The sequence below is a fragment of the Carassius gibelio genome, chromosome B23 (genome assembly GCF_023724105.1).
Source record: "Carassius gibelio isolate Cgi1373 ecotype wild population from Czech Republic chromosome B23, carGib1.2-hapl.c, whole genome shotgun sequence".
In the NCBI taxonomy this organism is placed as follows: Eukaryota; Metazoa; Chordata; class Actinopteri; order Cypriniformes; family Cyprinidae; genus Carassius; species Carassius gibelio.
Genome location: NC_068418.1, coordinates 20,565,079 through 20,581,885, shown reverse-complemented (window position 1 = coordinate 20,581,885; position 16,807 = coordinate 20,565,079). Strand labels below are relative to the sequence as shown.

Below are 16,807 nucleotides of genomic sequence, written 5' to 3'. Positions count from 1 at the left end.
AAGTATGGTCATTGTTCTGGAATGACTTGAGACTGCATATACGCAAAGATTTCAGACTTTATTGGAAAAGGGTCATTAAATACAAATATATAGATACAGAGGCTCAAGGACGTTCATTTCAGACTTTCATGCTGCCTGTAACATTGTCATGGCTCTGGCAGGAAGGATTTTCTTGGACCTACATCACAACAGGACATTCTGGGATATGGAACTTGCTTAGTTGCATCACAATGTCAACACACAAAACTTACAAGGTGTCTACATACACATTTCAGCAATACATGAAGGTCACAAAAAATAAATAATCATATGGTTGGTGAATGAGAAAGTTGAAGGCAGGTGGGACGGCTGATATCTTATGTTCTATGATTAGAAACTTTAAACAAGCCTACTTTAATAGTAATTTTGTCCAATTTGTTTTCTCATAAGCTTTATGATGTTTAAAAGATGTCTCTATTTTGTGAGCTGGTGAACTTCTCAATAAAACCTGCATATATTGATCAAAATTATGGGGACAGTAAGAATTTATGCTCGCCAAGGCTGCATTTACTTAGTCAAATATGCAGTAAACACAGTAATATTGTAAAATATTATTGCAATTTAAAAGAACTGTTATTTATTTTAGAAAAATTTTATAATATAATTTATTCCTGTGATGGCAAAGTTAATTTTCATCTGCTTCAGTGTCACATGACAACATTCTACTATCAATAAATAATATTTATTTTTATTATCAATGTTGTATTGTGTTAATATTTTTGTGGAATTACTTTTTTTCTTTGATTAACAGAAAGTTTTATTAAAAATATTATTTTTTATTTTATTTTTGTAAACAAGCCTTTACTGTCACTTTTGTTCACTTTAATATATACTTGCTAAATAAAAGTATTAATTTCTTTTTAAAAAATATCTAACCGACCACAAGTTTTTGAACAACAGTTTATCTATAAAAGCATATATGCAAAAACATGCTTTTTTGGACTCTGTCTATTAAAGTCCTCTGATTTTATTTACCATGGTAACAGACTTTTTTTGTCAAAAATATAAATGAACAAAACCCTGCATGAAGAAGCTTACAGATAAACTTAAAAAAAAATGTACTTAATGCACAAACTCCCACATTCAAAATTGTAACATAAGTCAATACTTAAAGGTTTGGTCACAGAGTATTTGGCACATTTGATCTGTAAACATGAAATTTGCATATACATGACAATGGCAAGAAAAAATTGTGTTCGCCTGTCAGTTAAAGTAGTTAATCTCTGTGTGAAACTGTGTGCAGCAGGGCTCGACGTTTATAAAGAGATATGATGTATGCTGGAGACCTTATGAAGTGTCTGTAAACAGCAGCATGCAGTGTGAGTCATTGATTTTGTACTCTTACAGCAAGGACAGCCCGTTTACTTACACCGCAATACTTTGGAGATGTTCAAAACTTGCTGTATGTGCACACTTTATGCAAATTCTACTTTTTTTTCCACAAACTACTATTATGTTTGGCACAGAGATTATGAAAGAATCAGAATATACAGTACCATGCAGCCTGTTTGTCATGCATATAAAGAACCAGGTTCAAATGACACTTTGCAGTTTACATTCAATCAAATCTTCCACAGTATAGGCTATTGAGATCAGATCTCTGGTCTTATTGAGATTATCAGCCAATAACAATGTCCATAAGGCTGATTAACAGATGTGCTAGTTCAGTTTGCTGTTGATGAATAAGAAACAGTCTCTGTTTCCATTTTTTTGTGAATTTTAAATAAATATTGTGTAAAATAGGCATTTATTTCATGTCAGCAATCTCATTTGTGTTCCATATCCCTGCAGCATTATATTATCCACCCCGCTTTTCCAAATATCAGCATCAGGTGCAGTGTTATTCAGTATTATTAACATAATATTACGGTATTTATTAATATTTTAAATGAGCTTTTAATTTGTATATGTTGTTTTCATTTTCATTTAGTAGTTTTAGTAATTTGATGTGCTTTTTACCTTTTGAAATATTTATATTTAGCTTTAATTTATTTTTTAGTATTAAAAAAAGTTTAATTTGTATTATTAAAATTGTAGTTTTTTATAACTGCAACTTTTATTAGTATTTCCATTAGTAGTCAAGGAAACATTTCTAATTTTCAGTCAAGATTTTACGTTTTTTTATGTAACCTAATATTTATTCTAATAAATAAATAATAGTTTTAGTAAACAACAACAACACTGAATCTGTAAACCATGGTCATTTGTTCTATCTTTGAACACAGGGTGGCGCTGCAATATCAAGGCTGAGCAACATGCATCTTTTACCCATTTTACACATAAACTGACTTGAAATGTTGATTGCATGGGATCCTTTAGACTTAATACCATGCGTGATTTTACTTGAAAACTGTACGCTCAGGAAACATTGACGGTCGCAGTCGGAACAAAAACAAACAAACTAAAAACATCCCCAATTTGAGTTTGTGGTAAATACAGTAGCTGGTGACTTTGGTCCTCTTGATCTCCAATTTGCTCATTTTTTCCTTTGGTGAAATGACGCATCCTGAAGTTAGACACCAGTATCGGGCACCTCTGAGGACCGAGAGCGTACACAGTGGAAGAGGTCACTCTTCCTCTTCGTCGTCCTCCTCTTCCTCCTCTATGGCGAGGAAGGGGTCATATTTGAGGCAGTTTTGGAGGTAGTGAAGGAGTGTACGGTGCAGGTGTTGGCTACTCCGCTCTTCTCTTAAGGAATGGCCTTCGTCTGGGTACAGCTGAAGGGTGTAGTTGGCCTCAACCTTCACCAGACGACTCAACAACTCGGCGCTGTGTTGGAAATGTACCCGTGCTAAACACACAAAAGTAAAACATGACTGTAAATCCACAAATGATGTATGTGAAGGATAATAATGAAACTAACCATCTGCAGTCCCGTGTGCGAGGAGGAAGTTTTCATCTTTTAGCTTGTGAATGTCATCCAACAAAGACGCAGCCTGCAAAGAAACAATAACATAATACATAATACAGAAGAGTGTTTCAGAATGTAAAACGTGTTACTTTGTCACAATGTAACTTTAAATTTCACTTTGTTTCTCATAACTTTGTGACAATTTGAGTTTATATTTAATATTGGAACTGTAATACAAATGTGCATTTGTGTCTTGTACTGAAAAAAAAGAAACTATTCCGTAACTCAATGCTTGATAATGAATTAAAAGGTTGATGCAAAAGGTCTACCATGTACGAATGCTCCTCTTTAGCTGGAAGGCCTAGATATCTCTCTGAGAAAGCCGCACCTGAAAAACAAAGTTGAATCCATTTTTTTTTTTTTTTTACATGTAAATGTGAAAAGAAGCTGTGGTGCACTGTAGATTACACCAATCACATGGATACGCTTACAAATAAAGTAGTACCAGGATACTTTGATATATACCATGGGACTGAATGATTACCATATCACACATCACGGTATTCTGAAGCACTCCAAGGCACTTCAAAGAATGTACTTCAAAGAATGTCCAGAAATATTGTTGTTGCTCCATAATGTATGGAGCTGGAACTCACTATAGAGCTTGAAGTCTGTGATGGGAGCCATGACAGCGGCACATTTGAACATCTGATCGGTTGCCGTCAACATCTTCAAACCTAAATAGCCACCAAATCCCTGTGAGGACAAGAGAAAGGCTGATGTCAGAGCTCTGCAACTGAAGACTCAATTCGAAGTACATATCCTAAGTGAGAATATGATGCAAGTCTACAAAGGGATTCGTTTGCTAAAAAGATGTTTGTAAAAGTGATAGGCCACAAGAGGCAGAGCATTAAATCCATTTGACCACTTTTAAGTTGTTATTTGAAATGATGCAATGCATAAACCCTTGTTAACCACTGTAAAACATATATTTAATGCAAAACTTTAGGTGGTTTTTAGATGCTATTGTTCAGTAAACAAAGTTCTGAGGTTATTATTTAATGTTACATAATTCATTTTACATTATTTCAATATATTTTTTTAAAGAATTGTGTTTTTACAGTGGAATTACTGATGAAAAACTACATTACCCATGTTGCAGCAAGCAACAAACTGTATTCTCTCCCTCATTAAAGCCATTAAATGCACAGTTTTGTACCTTTGTCATTTTGTCCAATTTTAAATAATCTTCTGCTTCAAATGAAAGTTTGTGATGTTGTGATTCACCCAGTAGCTGGTTGACTTGGTTCATGGCTTATAATGCTTAAATGAAGACTTTTTTAAAAAACAACCCCTTTGGGAAAAAATTAATGAGAAAAAAATACTTCCACAACCAACACATTGGAATAAGTGGGTGGATACAGCTGCACTTATTAGCCTTACTGTAGTTTCCAACTTGCACAAATCAGCTATTTATTCAAATATGACTCATCCAATCAGACGTTAGAGCTTGAACACTCCACTTTCTGAATATATATTTTACCTTCCCGTAAACAGCTATTCTCCTCCCATCAATGTACGGCAACTGCATTAACCATCTGAAATGAAACATGAATTTCAAGTGGCATTTAGGAGTTATGATAAATGACTGGTTTTTATAAGCAGCCAACGTATCAACTCCACAGAGACATAAACTTTTTTTTTTTTTTTTTTTTTTTTTTTTTTTTTTTTAAGCAAGAAGTAGGTTGAATTAAATTTGCCAAGCAAGTGTTCAACAAAAATCTAAAAGAAATCCAAGCGTCTGCTTCAGAGCATAAAACACTTCCTAATCAGATATTTAGCGTGCAAAATGACTTTTCCATTATAGGTATTATTCTTAATAACTGGAATAAGAGAATGACTCACTCCACTACTCCAAGCTTGTCTTTAATGCGTAGGGAACCCAGTTTGCGAGTGTCCAGGGTGCTGCTTTTCTGTCCCTGTGAGACCTGGCTTCTGCTGTCGATCCAGGCCAGTGCCACTCCATGCAGGCTGGACAAAACCTCCGGCCAGCCCAGGGCAAACTCCTCCGTTACCGACTGCCTCCCAGGAATACTGTCACTACAGGTGGAGAGAATGGATAGACGGAGGTGTTGACACATAATGTCACATTGTAGATTAAAAAGACATCAGCACGCTGGTCTTCATTCTGCTAATGTGTTGGCACTCGCCGAACACTTCATGCATCTCAATCGAGCTTGTGCCTATTGCTTAATAATACTGCAGCATTCATAAATCATGTCGCCTAACCAACTACGGCCAGGGAGAGGAGAGTCTTAACTTGATTTGCATTTCCACAAGGAGATACTGCTGCTTGCAAGGCACTGGTTTGATGTACATGTGAAATGCTGAGCTGATCTGTCACCATCAGGACACTTAACATAGGTTTGCATGTAGGTTTCTTGAAGCGTCTTGGAGATGTTTTCAACATTGTTAAGAAGAAATGTTTCTTAAGCAGCAAATCAGCATATTAGAATGATTTCTGCAGGATCATGTGACAATGAAGACTGGAGCAGATTATAGGAATAAACTATATTTTAAAATATATTCAAATAGATATGGTTACATTCGAATAAACCATTTGAATGACATTTTATGTTTTACTGCATTTTTTGACCAAATAAAAGCAGTGTCTCAGACGATGTGGCCTTTTATATACATTTTATCTCATAATTACAGTATTGTTCAAAATAATAGCAGTACAATGTGACTAACCAGAATAATCAAGGTTTTTCGTATATTTTTTTATTGCTACGTGGCAAACAAGCTACCAGTAGGTTCAGTAGATTCTCAGAAAACAAATGAGACCCAGCATTCATGATTTGCACGCTCTTAAGGCTGTGCAATTGGGCAATTAGTTGAATTAGTTGAAAGGGGTGTGTTCAAAAAAATAGCAGTGTGGCATTCAATCACTGAGGTCTTCAATTTTGTGAAGAAACAGGTGTGAATCAGGTGGCCCCTATTTAAGGATGAAGCCAACACTTGTTGAACATGCATTTGAAAGCTGAGGAAAATGGGTCGTTCAAGACATTGTTCAGAAGAACAGCGTACTTTGATTAAAAAGTTGATTAGAGAGGGGAAAACCTATAAAGAGGTGCAAAAAATGATAGGCTGTTCAGCTAAAATGATCTCCAATGCCTTAAAATGGAGAGCAAAACCAGAGAGACGTGGAAGAAAACGGAAGACAACCATCAAAATGGATAGAAGAATAACCAGAATGGCAAAGGCTCAGCCAATGATCACCTCCAGGATGATCAAAGACAGTCTGGAGTTACCTGTAAGTACTGTGACAGTTAGAAGACGTCTGTGTGAAGCTAATCTATTTTCAAGAATCCCCCGCAAAGTCCCTCTGTTAAAAAAAAGGCATGTGCAGAAGAGGTTACAATTTGCCAAAGAACACATCAACTGGCCTAAAGAGAAATGAAGGAACATTTTGTGGACTGATGAGAGTAAAATTGTTCTTTTTGGGTCCAAGGGCCACAGGCAGTTTGTGAGACGACCCCCAAACTCTGAATTCAAGCCACAGTACACAGTGAAGACAGTGAAGCATGGAGGTGCAAGCATCATGATATGGGCATGTTTCTCCTACTATGGTGTTGGGCCTATTTATCGCATACCAGGGATCATGGATCAGTTTGCATATGTTAAAATACTTGAAGAGGTCATGTTGCCCTATGCTGAAGAGGACATGCCCTTGAAATGGTTGTTTCAACAAGACAATGACCCAAAACACACTAGTAAACGGGCAAAGTCTTGGTTCCAAACCAACAAAATTAATGTTATGGAGTGGCCGGCCCAATCTCCAGACCTTAATCCAATTGAGAACTTGTGGGGTGATATCAAAAATGCTGTTTCTGAAGCAAAACCAAGAAATGTGAATGAATTGTGGAATGTTGTTAAAGAATCATGGAGTGGAATAACAGCTGAGAGGTGCCACAAGTTGGTTGACTCCATGCCACACAGATGTCAAGCAGTTTTAAAAAACTGTGGTCATACAACTAAATATTAGTTTAGTGATTCACAGGATTGCTAAATCCCAGAAAAAAAAAAATGTTTGTACAAAATAGTTTTGAGTTTGTACAGTCAAAGGTAGACACTGCTATTTTTTTGAACACACCCCTTTCAACTAATTGCCCAATTGCACAGCCTTAAGAGCGTGCATATCATGAATGCTGGGTCTTGTTTGTTTTCTGACAATCTACTGAACCTACTGGTAACTTGTTTGCCACGTAGCAATAAAAAATATACTAAAAACCTTGATTATTCTGGTTAGTCACATTGTACTGCTATTATTTTGAACAATACTGTACCTGTCTCATTTTTACTTTACTTTATGCAGAAATGGGCAATACAATAATACTACAATGTTGCCTTACTAAGAGTATCATAATGTGAGGGGAGACACTTACATGATAATAAGTAGAGAGTGCAGGTTTCCCTCGTACCCAGGAGGCAGGGAAATCTTCATATCTAGGTCTGTAATTATTCGCAAAGGCAGTTAAAACGGAAAAAAACGCAGTTTCTTCTGTATCATACTGCAAGGAAGTCTGGGTACCATCTCATCAATATTCTAACCACTGGCAAATGAGCTCCCATGAGCCTGCTGGTTTTTAACAAACTCAGTAATAAACACACACACACACACAAACACAAACACAGTCAAGGGACCTGATACAGTACATGTGCAATTTATATAGCTACACAGATGTCTACACATGCTAACCTTCCCTTACACGTCACACACGCTGAAATAGGCTTCCCCTAATGCTACAGCTGTGAGGATCCAATTTACAAAACCGAAAACAAATATCTGATTGATTCTTAAATCTAGTTGGATTGTAAAAGGTGGAACTCAGTTTATGCTGAAAGGAGGAATGTACAGTTACTCAAGAATTCTTTTTACCGCTGTTGTCAGAGGAAAGCGTCTGGAAAACCGTCTCTGAGAGCCTCTTGGTTTCAAGAGACATAGCGAGGAGGCTGTTGTCTTCCACCACTGTGTATCCTGCAAGAGCAGAACGCAGACTTAATTCATTTTTGGCATGAAACCAGAACAGTTCACCACCTTGGAGTATTTAAATATTAACACTGTGAAATAATGAATCTAGCAAGATAATAAAATTCAAGAGAATGGCTTGAAGCACTTTTTGATGTTTTAGAGCACACTCTCACTATAAAAGACTCTGAAAATAATCACTGGGGTGCTTTCATTCTAATATATATTCTAGAGTCATGTTGCAAGTTAAAGGTAAGTGAATAAAGTAGTGCTTGGGTGTTGCTTTATGATCATTAAGGAGTTCTAGGTAGTTTATAGGTGGTCCTCTATGATATTATAGTCTTTAGATAAGATAAGATAAGATAAGATAAGATAAGATAAGATAAGATAAAAAAAAAATTCTACTGTAACAAGTAGAACAATCTAGGATGAATTACACACTTTTAGGAATTCAAACAATCTCATAATCTTAAGTACAAACAATAATATAAGTCATATTTGCTTTTATTATTATATGCTGCAAGTACTTAATGCAGCAAACTATAACTCTACTAAAAATGTTCTTTGTTGTACCAATTGTATTAGCAATTGAAATCCAACAGTTTGAAATCAGAAACATTTTAATTCTACTTACGGGAAGGGTCACTTGTGCTGTGAATGGTTACCTTTGGGACACCTGGGCCTGCAAAAGTATTTTTTGACAGAGATGAGAATGTCTAAGTGTGTGATCTCATTTGTACATGAGATAGAGTGTGATCTTACCCAAGCAATAGAGGGTAAAATATGTCTGATTGGGACTGAAGTCTGCTTTAAAGAAGCTGCATCGCTCGAACAGGTTGCATGTCAGACACTGACGATGAAACACTCCTCCGAGCTCCACGCTAGGCAACAAGCAAGCATCGCATTATTATTACACAATTCATCATCAATGCCGATGCAATCAAACTTTAAATCCACCCTTTTTCTTTTTCTTTCCAAACCTCTCTGACTTTCTTTTTTTGACCACACATAGTGATCAGGATTTTCAAAATGAGATTTAACATCTAAGCTTAAAACTAAACTCTTGACAGTCCACTGCATCTTTGATGAATAAAAAATTATCTAATTTATATAAATAAACAATAGTATATAATTTGGGCTGAACTGTCCCAACAAATTCCAGTGCATTAATACACTTACACACACACAGACACACACAACGTGCTGATCTTTCGTTAAGCCCGATGCTTGACCTTTGCACTTTCACCATATTGCTCGGATAGTCACAATAAAAAATCTAGTGTCCCACAGAGAGCAAGTGAGAGACTTAAAGCATTAATCAAGGGTTAGAGAACACCCTTTAAATCGTTGTGAGGTGCAGCACCTCCCCCTCTCCCCGTCTCCTTTTCAACCTTCTCTCTCTCTCTCTCTCTCTCCTGAGCTGCTGTTCTGTTAAATGAATTAGCTGGGCTTCTTGCCTGGAGCTCACTAGAGGGGGAAAAAAAAGTCTATTGGCTTTTCACAAATGTCCCTGAAACACATCTCAGACGTAGACTGGAAAGATTTAATTGATTACAACACAAGTCATCGATGCACATATGTACTCAGAAACTGGGATGTCAATGCTCATGCAGAATATTACCATGTAATAATCAACATATGGAGAAAATGAAATAAAACACAACAGGGTGTGCAAATGCTGTCAGACTGATTTAGATGCAAATGCACAGCACCGCATGAGAGGCGCAGAATTCTTAGACAGTGATGATAAAATACTCAATTACAGCTTAAAAGGCGTATCGGTTCAGGACAGAACCCACCTGTATAAGTGTCTGCTCTGCCGCGACTCCTCCGTACTCAGAAAATAGCTACAGGGAAAAGTCACATTAAGAAAATCTGAAAAGGTTTTTGAGTTGCTATTTGTAGACAGCCATTTATCCTCTTATAATAGAGTCTACTTCCACATACGACCTGCATACTAAGTAGGTTTGAAGCGGTTACACATGAAAAGTAGGGAAGTCAGTGACGTGCATTCATTTCTGTCAGTACAAGATTAATTGGAAGTCATTAATTTTCCTAAACTTTGATTTAAGCTATAGAGCTGACTACTTATAAATATATATATATATATAAAAAAAATTCTATAAAGCTATGAATTCTGAGATGGGTATCGAAGAGGGTTTGTTTCATGTGGTTGCAATTAGAGAACAAAGCCGGAGAGAAAATGTCAGCATTAAATTACTGTATTCATTTGAATCAAGTGCCATCTTTGTGGATTCGGTGGGTTAAATAGGATCACTAGGCGTAAATAATTCAATAATTACTCATATTCTGTAGTTTGGTTGACTATGAGATGCTTTACGACACAGTCTTGAGGCTTTCGAGGTGAAACGGTTTGTTCATAAAATTGGCTCTGTCATACATTTTATCGTTCTCCTCGTCAAGGGCGCACAGTGAGGTTACATCCCAGTTCCCTGATGTCAGAAAGCGAGGAGAAACCGAAGGAGTGGAAGTCTGAAGAAAAAGAAAGAGAATTAGAAAGGCTAGATAAAAAGTTATAATGGAAGAGGCAAGTTATAAAGGAAAGCAGTGGACAGGAAGATAAGAAAACAATACATTTTAGCATCAGATTGCAAATGAACAAAAAAAAGAAAGACACTGCAAATAAAGAATATATATATATATATATATATATATATATATATATATATATATATATATATATATATATATATATATATATATATATATATGGGTGTGTGTGTGTGTGTGTGTGTACAGTATGTATGTATGTCTGTGTATGTATACATATAGAGTACTAATAAGAAATATTATAAATAGAAAGTAGTGGACAGAAAGATGTGGCAATATTACATTTAAGTCTCAGAGTGTGATACCTGACTTGAAGAAGAAGAAAAAAAGTTGTAAATAAATATTTTAAATATACGGAGCCCCACACATGACAAGCAATAAAAAATAAATAATTTGTGCACACGATTTACTAATTTGTTCCCTCACTTGTACTAAAACATGCACATGATTACTATTGCGTTCCCTCAATTTACTCTTGTATTCCCTCGATTTTCTAAATCGTGTGCACGGTTTAGCAAATCAAGGGAACGAATTAGCAAATACATACATTTTTAGCCTACAATTTTCCCTGCATGTTATATTTATATAAAATATGATGAAATAAAAAAATATATATAATATTATTTATATTATTATAATAAGTAGTAGTATCAGTAGTAATATATATATAATATTTGTATCATTTTATTATTAGAGATTTTTTTATCTCTTATTTAGGAACATAAGAACACATCATGACGTGTTACTTCAAGCTAATGATATAAACGTGTAAATGACTTTGAATAAAGCAAACAGAAATCTTAATTAAGAGCTAGTGCACCTGAAAACCTAACTATTATTCAAATCGATAGTCTAACATTTCAATAAAGAGAAAGATTTTACAATGCAGTGGAGAGAAACACTTTACAATACAGAGGAGTTCAACATCATCCCACAAGTTCATAAAAATCACATATAAGCCTGGTACCTCAGGTTTCTTATCACGAAGTTTATGAGGGCATCTAATTTCATTGTGCATAACACGAGTGTGAAATTATTCCACCCACAGACCTGAGCGGGGAGGCTGGCAATGTGGTGAAACTCCCCACGGGCTCCTTGCTTGGCAGGCAGGATGAGGTAAAACAGGGAACCATCTGCCGTGAACAACGGCTCCTCCTGCAGGACAAGCCACCATCAATATACTTTCCTCCAACAGATCAACGAGAGACGACAACATTTTGATGCAATTCATTTCTGGCCAAGGTGGATGCAGCTTTTAGGAACCGAGGAACGCAGCCTGAGAATTGATTACATGCCTCCCTGGAGAGAGTGAAAAAGAGATTGAGAGAGGCTGAACTTACCTGCCGCTGGTTGTTGTGCCAGAAGTCCATCGCCATTTGGTGCCTCTGAAGATTAAAGATGTTTTAAAAGGATTAGACATCTCATATATTATAAGTAAAATATGTGCTTAAATCATTTGTTCTCTTCTGCCTGCCAGGGAGAGTTGTACATCATAACAAACTCTACGGCTAATGCAGAGTTTCAGTCAATCCATCATTCTCATTGGCATCGCATTTTATCTGCAGTTTAGATGTGCTGTCAGGAACTTCCAGAGCTCTACATCTATGCCATTAGACTGTTCGAAGTCAAACTTATTTAAGATATAAGCTACATATTTCATCTATTTTTACATTTAGATGCCTTCTGCCTTCAAATATCAATTATTCATATTGTGAATTTTATTCTATTTATTTAGACTAATAATATATAGAATTTGAAGATCAACCATTTATCAGGCCACATCTTCAACGGCTAGAGTTCCTGAACTATTTTCACCAGCATTTTATCTATAAAAAATCATAAAAACAAGACAAATCAGTCAGCTTTCAGGTCAATCATAACATTATATCTACACTACCATTCAAAAGAAAGAAAACACTTATCTGACAGTAATGCCATTCATGCTTTTTAACTTTCTGTTCATAAATGAATCCTAAAAAGTATACAGAGAAACTGTTTCAATGAATCAATATAAATAATAAGTAATTGTTGATCACTACGGAGCCCTGCACATGACACGCAGGAAAAAATATTAGGCTAAATTGTGTGCACGATTTACTAATTCATTCCCTCAATGTACTAAAACGTGCACACGATTACTATAGCGTTCCCTCGATTTACTATTGCGTTCACTCGATTTATAAATTGTGTGCACGATTTACTAGTTCATTTCAAATAATCGCAAACACAATAGTAAATCGAGGGAACGCAATAGTAATCGTGTGCACGTTTTAGTAAATTGAGGGGATGAATTAGTAAATTATGTGCATTTTTATATATTTATTTTTTCTTGCATGTCATGTGTGGGGCTCCGTAGATCACCAAATCAGCATATTAAAATGATTTCTGAAGGATAATTTGACACTGAACCCTGGAGTAATAAAACTGAAAATTCAGCTTTGCATCACTGGAATAAATTACATTTTAAAATATATTACATTTTACAATATTACTGCTTTCTGTACTTTTGACGAAATAAATGCAGCCTTGGTGAGCATAAGAGACTTTTTCAAAAACCCCAACCCCAAAATTTTCAACAGCATGGTATAATATTTTGTATATAATATTACATATAAAAAGGCTATTGATTCAAATTTGTATACATTTCAAAGTAGTTTATATGGACTTTTTTTTTTTTTTTGATTAAGCTAAAAATCACTTAATAAATGACTTGTGGCATTGACAGAATCATCTATCATCCCTTAACAAACATAAAGCGCATAGTCTTGAGAGGTTTATACATTACTGTTAAAAATCAATTTCTCGATGGAGAAAATGAATGGGATTTTTACTTCTAGAACCTGACACTTGCGCTCTGTTGTGTATTTCAGCACAGCTCCCAGTGCCTCCAATTATAAAGCACTGCTGACAGATTTGTTGACACACAGAGTGTAGAAATCACACAAGGACAGCAGAGGCTCCTGTCATTCACAAGCACATACATACAAAGGGAGTCATCTTTAGGCATTAAAACAGGCTGCACATTAAAACTGAGGCTTAAGTAAAGCCGAGTTAGGCTGAGCCTACTGAAGACAAGAAAGAAATGAGATCCCAATCGATGCCAACACTTTTCAGGTAAAGATAAGCAGTGGGCTGAAGTGGATGAGCTGGTAACCCCTCACCTCTGAGCAGGCTCCTGTCGTAGCCTCACAAACACACAGCACAGACTGGTTCTGGACCCGGTTTAACCAGCGCACAGCCAGACGCGTGCTGCTTATCCAGCTCACCATAGAGATGTAGCTATCTCTAGAGAAAGAGGAGCAAAAAAAGACAGACAGAAAAAGAATGAGAGAATACTGTGCATTCAGAATCACAACCTTGATTTGTCTTCCACAATATGGAAGTCAATGGGACCCAAAACTATTTGGTTACCAATGTTCTTCAAAATGAAGAGGACCTACAGGTGAATATAAATGACAGAATTTATATTATATGCCTTTAAGGTCAGAGTGTTGTGAACATAGCTTAGAAATATGCAAAGTGAAGACGTATTGATATACTATAAATAAGTTTAGAAAACAATTACTAGACTTTCTGAACTGATATCTTGGCCTGTGTGATCACTTTAATGTTTCCCATGTAAATTCCAATTTTTAGTTGGTTAAATTCCTTTTTAGTCACCTAGCAAACACTTTTATCCAAATCAGCTTGCAATGAGGAACATTACAACAAATATTACAGCCTTGCTTTATGTTTGTTAACACATTGTGATATTTAATGCTGCTATTTTGGCCAGGTCTCTGTAGCAAAATGAGACTTTAAGCTCAAGGGGCTAACCTTGTAAAATAAAGGTTTAATTAAATCACGCTCTGGGGACGATTTTTCACCAGGAGGAACTGAAAAGCCGATTACAATCAAGGCCAAAAATCAGCCTGAAAGCTAGGCTTGGAGAGAAGATTCATTTTCCAGCAAGACAAAGACTCAAAGGACACAGCAAAAACAATGAAAAATGGCTTAAATAGAGAAGGTTGGTATTCTGGAGCCGCACAGCCTGAGCCCAGACTTGAATCCAATTGAAAATCAGCAGTAAGACCTGAAATTGCTGTCCACCGGCATTCTCCATCTAATCTGGCAGAGCAGAAGCATATTTGTGCTGAAGAATGGCCAATAATTCTGCAATCTAAACACGGAAAGCTCACGCCGACAAAACCAGGATGATGCAGGCTGTACTTTTTGCTATGGGACTATGTGCAAAGTATTAAAGGGGGCTGGGGAAAACATTAAAAAATCATTATAAAAAAAAAAATGAACTATTAACTGCAACACTTTATCATTGCAGATGTAATAAAATCTTCAGTGAGTAACACCAAACCCCTCTCAATAATCTATTGCATAATGTTGCCTCAAAGCAGCATTCCCATTTTCTACAGTTTGTAAATGCGTGATGCATTTCAAATCCCAATAAAAGGTTTAATAATGAAGGAATTACTTTGAATAAACTACTTAAATGCTTATTTTTGTCCCAATACATCCATTTTTTTCAAGACTTATTCTGGCATTATGCACAATGTTGAGACAGTTCTCTCTCATAAAAGCATCTGTTCATATTGTTCATCCATTAAAAACATAACTCACATTTGTTAGAGACTAAACTTAATTTTAAAGCATTCAGTCATAAATTATTTGCATATCACGAATTGCGTAAAACGTGTTTGTTGCCTACAACCAACACTGCGACAGTGAAATGAATACAAATCGTTTGCAATGTTTTTAACAATATAAAAAAGTTTTTGTTTAATAATACATGCAATAGACAGTTAAGAGGCATTCCGACCATGTTTTTAGAAGGATATTACAAATGAACACCTCTATATCTACATCTGCGCAATTGTGAACACACAATGATAAAAGATAAACTTCACCTGCTGTTGTGGGAGTCTGGAGGAATCATCTCTAATGTGTGTGCTGGACCATATAAATTCACCACAAACAGACTGACGGATGGGATTCTGGAACCCGCCTGTACACAGCAAATTATTTTAACTTAGTCTAAATGCTCTTGCGGTCTATAAAAAGTGCATTTATTTGCATTCATGATTCACTATATACTTTTACTGTGATATGGGATTCATTTTGAAGTTATTTCGTCTTGTAAAACAAAATAGTTGGCTGCATGTCCACTGTTCTTACCTTCGGATACGGGTAGAGGACGTTAGAAGGGTAGATCCCGCCCAGGAAGTGATGAATCTCCATAAAAGGAGTTGCTGAGTTGTTAATAGACAGATACGCCAGGCGCGCGCCGTCTTTGGCCCACCAGAACGCAGGGTACTTCAGAAGTATCTCTTCTAAATTTTAATAAGGTAAGACAGAAATTAAATTTTGATGAGGCTAATTAACCCATACGTAGACCTACGCTGATTATCATAAATCTCATTTACCTAGCTCATTGTGAATTTATGAGACCAAGAGAGATAATAGTCTCTTCGTGAATACTGCGATGTCTTCACAGGTTTGTCAAAATTGTCTCAAAGAAACACATGAAATTAAAGCTACTCATTAAAGTGACGGACTGCAGTGAGAGAGTTTTGAAGGGGACGACACGGCCGAGATCACTGACCCTCATAGGTCCAATCAGACAGTCCATTAACCACCATTCCGTTTCTGCCCGTGGCTGTCAGACGCATGGCTCTGCTAGAAACATCTGGCTTGTAGTAGATGTCATTTTCAAAGACATAGACCTGGAATCAACAGAGAGACATTATATAGAGAGATGAAGCCCAGTGATATTATATATAATGATTATAAAGATATTGAGAAATTAAGAGGGCTGAGTGCATATAAACAATTCAAATCACAGCTTGATCATTATTTTAATGCTATGGCCAATATTAAATTCGTATAATATATTGTCTGAAGAAATAAATACAAATAAAAAAACACTAAAATGCTAAAATCCGGAAAATCAAAACTTTCAAATGCTACTAGTGAATTTAGCCTTCAAAACATTATATACAATATGGAAATGGATATTCATTTTGAGATTTGTTATGCACAATTTAATTATTTTTTAATAATTAAATATACTGATAATAAAAAATAAAAAAACTAATATCATCCAATGACCTATGATTGTCAAGTCTGATAAAGTCATTAAAAATGACAAAAATCAAAATAAATGAATTTAAATAATAGATAATATATTTTTATTTAATGTGATTGAACATAATTAAAGAAGCAAATGTTATGAGGTCATGTGACAAATAAGTGAAACAGTTGTCAACATTTACCATTTTTGTTAAGTTTAAGCCATACTACTAAAATACTATATTAAATAG

General features: G+C 35.7%; 1 protein-coding gene across 4 annotated transcripts in view; it reads right to left on the bottom strand.

Annotated features, from left to right (window-relative positions):
- Nucleotides 1–39: 39 nt before the first annotated feature.
- Nucleotides 40–16,807, bottom strand: part of LOC128011494 (inactive dipeptidyl peptidase 10) — a 42,669-nt gene continuing 25,901 nt past the window's right edge. For all 4 annotated transcript variants that reach the window (XM_052593967.1, XM_052593966.1, XM_052593970.1 and 1 more), the window contains 18 exons: nucleotides 16,090–16,210; nucleotides 15,663–15,817; nucleotides 15,395–15,492; nucleotides 13,655–13,778; nucleotides 11,834–11,878; nucleotides 11,544–11,648; nucleotides 10,324–10,415; nucleotides 9,722–9,769; nucleotides 8,685–8,803; nucleotides 8,557–8,604; nucleotides 7,833–7,931; nucleotides 7,339–7,405; nucleotides 4,796–4,990; nucleotides 4,434–4,488; nucleotides 3,547–3,646; nucleotides 3,220–3,278; nucleotides 2,903–2,975; nucleotides 40–2,830 (listed from right to left, as the gene is read on the bottom strand). In XM_052593967.1, coding sequence (XP_052449927.1) covers nucleotides 2,607–2,830; nucleotides 2,903–2,975; nucleotides 3,220–3,278; nucleotides 3,547–3,646; nucleotides 4,434–4,488; nucleotides 4,796–4,990; nucleotides 7,339–7,405; nucleotides 7,833–7,931; nucleotides 8,557–8,604; nucleotides 8,685–8,803; nucleotides 9,722–9,769; nucleotides 10,324–10,415; nucleotides 11,544–11,648; nucleotides 11,834–11,878; nucleotides 13,655–13,778; nucleotides 15,395–15,492; nucleotides 15,663–15,817; nucleotides 16,090–16,210 — 1,827 coding nt within the window. In that variant the 3' untranslated portion in view covers nucleotides 40–2,606. The remainder of the gene's footprint in view (nucleotides 2,831–2,902; nucleotides 2,976–3,219; nucleotides 3,279–3,546; nucleotides 3,647–4,433; nucleotides 4,489–4,795; nucleotides 4,991–7,338; nucleotides 7,406–7,832; nucleotides 7,932–8,556; nucleotides 8,605–8,684; nucleotides 8,804–9,721; nucleotides 9,770–10,323; nucleotides 10,416–11,543; nucleotides 11,649–11,833; nucleotides 11,879–13,654; nucleotides 13,779–15,394; nucleotides 15,493–15,662; nucleotides 15,818–16,089; nucleotides 16,211–16,807) is intronic.